The 3,506-nt window shown below is 50.7% G+C and overlaps 1 protein-coding gene across 1 annotated transcript; it reads right to left on the minus strand.

The window, feature by feature from the left end:
* Nucleotides 1-1,553: 1,553 nt before the first annotated feature.
* On the minus strand, nucleotides 1,554-2,891 carry LOC143342881 (uncharacterized). Its single transcript, XM_076767196.1, has one exon. The coding sequence runs from the start codon at nucleotides 2,889-2,891 to the stop codon at nucleotides 1,554-1,556; it is 1,338 nt and encodes a 445-aa protein (XP_076623311.1).
* Between the last annotated feature and the right edge of the window lie 615 nt (nucleotides 2,892-3,506).

The raw sequence follows: 3,506 nt of genomic DNA on the forward strand, positions 1-3,506 counted from the left end.
AGCTCAAACCCGCCTCCTTGGAGGAGCTCGCAGACTTGTGTGCGGATTTTCTCCAACAAGGATTTATCAGGTGCTCCCAGGAATACATCGTCGACGTAAATGTCCTTCTCGAGAATCGGAGCGGCAAGCGGAAATTTCTTTCCATCCTGTTCCTTTAATTCGAGGAGGGTACGCATCGACAAGTACGGGGCGCACGCCGTTCCGTATGTAACGGTATTTAACTCGAACGCTACCAGCTGTTCGGTTTCGGGTGCATTCCATACTATGCATTGAAAACGACGATCCTCAGGGGCGACGAGAATCTGTCGAAACATCTTCTCGATATCAGCCACCAACACGTATTCGTACAAACGCCATCTCGTTAATACCGAGGTAATATCGTTTTGTAATTTCGGACCTACGTGTAGGATGTCGTTTAGGGAGCGTCCACCCACTGTCCTGCTGGTCGCATTAAAGACGACTCGCAATTTGGTGGTCGCGCTGTCCGTGCGAATGACCGCTCGGTGCGGAATGTAAAGTCTAGTTTGGTCAATAGGTTCGATACGCGACATATGACCTAAAGACTCGTATTCCGCTAGAAACTCTGCGTATTCTTTACCGAGAGTCGGATTCGTGTCCAGTTTCTTCCTCAGCCTTGTGAGAGCGGAAAGCGCGATATGGAAGGAATTTCCCAACGCTTCTTCCGGTCTCGGGCAATTGAGGGGGAGTCGGACTACAAACCGCCCAGTTTCGTCACGGGTAACGGTTTTTTGAAAGAATGCTTCGCACTCCTCTTCTGCTTTGGTATGCGTGGAGGTTGCGGGAATTTCTTCCATTTCCCAGAACTTTCGAACCGCTTGATCCAGCGATTCGAGTACGGTGCAGTGCAGCGACTGCACCGTGTTCTGCGCACCACTTGCTGCGTTTGTCGGCCCGGATATCACCCAGCCGAATGCAGTTTCTTGTGCAATGGGACCTGCATCGTTTATGCGACGGAATCCCGCTCGCATAATCTGTGCGTATAAGTCCGCACCGATCAAAATTTCAATGGTTTGATCCGATGCGGGGTCGGGGTCGGCAAGCGGTAATTCCAGGAACGCTTCGTATCCGAGCGTTCCTACCGATGGAGTCGCGTAGGTCGTGATTTGAGGCACGACGTACGCATCAGCCACACACATCGGTTTCTCACCGTCTTTTGCGCCGAGACTCATTCCGACACTGTACTTTATCGATCGGGTTCGGTCACCCCCCCGGCCCGTCACCGTAGCTGGGGTTTTCCTCCGCGCGAGTTTGAGGTCATTCACCAAACTCGCGGATATGAAGGACGTTTCCGATCCTTGATCGAGTAGGGCGCGCGCGATTCGCGTCGTGCCATTTTTGCCGAACACTTTAACTCGGGCGGTCGCTAATAGCACTGGCCTCGGTGCGCCTGTATCAAGAGCGGTACAGTGCGACGTAGAGGCGGGCGTTGTTTTAGCACTCGCCGAAGTGTTGGGTTTCGGCCTCGATTTCGTAGGCCGACGGGATTGGTCATTAAGACGCCGCTCTTCCCGGTTGCCGACCTCACTTTTTGGTTACGGCTTAGTCGGTTGAGCTTCCCGTTTTACCTCGAAGTGCAGCAGGGAATGGTGCATCCCGCCGCACGTCGTACATGCCGTGGAGTTTTTGCATTTGGTCACCGTATGAGTGGTGCCCAGGCACTGGATGCACCACCGGCGACCTTTCACATACTGACTGCGCATTTTTGCAGTCAATATTGCAAAATTTCGGCAGTTCGGCAAACTGTGCGGCCCGTTACAGAATCCGCACAATTGAGTGGGCGTTGTTCCAACCTGCCTGACGTTATCGGAACCCGTTCGTCGTGGCTGTTCAGCCTGGACGTTTTCCATGACAACGTTATGGCTTCTCACGTTCTTCGAGGCGGCGCTGACTTCCCACGCCGCGCTTCGATTACGCGTGGATTTTGTTGGAAGCCCCAAGGCAGCTTTTCTGCGCTCCTCGTTCATGGAGAGCAAGGCACGTGACCGTTTGTCCACGAATTTCCTTACGTCCTCGAACGTAGGATAATCGGGCGAGAGGTCTAGCGTTTTTTGCCATTCCAGCTCCATTTCGGGGGTGAAGTGTTGCTTCACCCAATGAGCGAGCAGCCAGTCTCGTTGCTGTTCTGGTGTGCCCTTTGTATCCAGAACAGCGATTGCTTGGGTGCAACCCACGGTCACTTGTTGCATGCTGGACAAGTCGTTCATATCGATGGGCTTCAGATATAGAAGCTTGTCCAGTAGTTTCCCAGTGACTATGCGTGGGAGGCCGAATTCGGTCTTCAGCCTCGTCCACGCTTCCGTGAAGTTGCGACCCACGACTGGAAGGGAAGCAACGATTGCTGCAGCCGGCCCCTCAAGGCAGGCATTTAGAAAATACAATCGTTGGATGTCTCCCAACGCAGCATTGTTAATTACCCCGGCGGTAAACAGATCCTCAAAGTGTTTCCACTCTCGAGGATCACCTCCGAATTTGGGTATTCGCTGCTTGGGGAGCTCGATCGGTACGTTGCATGGTTCGACCGATACCGCTGTTCTTTTGTCAGTGGTGAGTTGGTCGATTTCCGTGCTTACGAGATCCATGTATTCGTGGAAATCGTTTTCGGCGGCTACGATAATATTCTGTTTAAAGAAATCGTAGTTTTGTCTTTGCGCCGGCTTTAAGAGCTTGCGCACGGCCGTATACCGATCGTTTAACTCCTTCCATTGTGTTTTGGCAAAATCGAGCTTTTCCTCGAGAAGTCTCACCGAGTAATTCGCTCTGCCAGTTTTCCTCAGGTTAGTACCCAATTTGCTTAGGCGGTAGGTGATTTCGCACATGGTCTCTATGTGCTCATCAGCTTCCGTCCACATGGTTTCTTTAGCCACGGCCATTGTTGGGTTTTATCGAGGATTAATCAGCTCGAACTAACCTCTCACGTGGATATTCGACACGTGTGATTTACTGTACCTTTCCCAATTCCTCTCAACCTCGTGTTAAATCCGGCTCGAAGGACCTTTGTTAAAATAGGTACGAGTATGTGCAAAGGTTGTGAAAAGACCTTGTCTCGTACCCTTTAACGAAGTTTGGTCCGGATCACGAGGGATTGGGAATATGGGGGAATGTGAATGTACAGTTTATAATTTTCTTTCGCCTAGTCCAATGGACTGGCCGTTTATTAAGATGAAAGATTCAAAAATTAAATAAACGTAAAAAAGAAAATTAACGAAAATTAAATTTATATTTGTGATTTTTTAAAAATTGCAGGAAAAAACCCCGAGCTGATGGCTCGGGAAAAAAACCTGCGCCGCCGTCGGCCCCTACGGCTCTCGTCTCGGTCTTCTGTAATCAAAAGAAATACCGAAATCCGGCGGTTAATACCTGACAACGCTCGGTGCGTCGTCTGACTCGCTCTAATCCCCTCGCTCCTCCTTCCGTTTACGGTAAACAGGAGCGGGATTCTTACACAGCGATACACAACTGTGTTAGTGGACTGTATTATTATTTCA

Source organism: Colletes latitarsis, chromosome 1 (genome assembly GCF_051014445.1).
Source record: "Colletes latitarsis isolate SP2378_abdomen chromosome 1, iyColLati1, whole genome shotgun sequence".
NCBI classification, from domain to species: Eukaryota; Metazoa; Arthropoda; class Insecta; order Hymenoptera; family Colletidae; genus Colletes; species Colletes latitarsis.

Bases quoted from the DNA above. Each gene is read 5' to 3' on its own strand.
- LOC143342881 (XM_076767196.1), bottom strand. From the start codon at position 2,891: ATGGCCGTGGCTAAAGAAACCATGTGGACGGAAGCTGATGAGCACATA.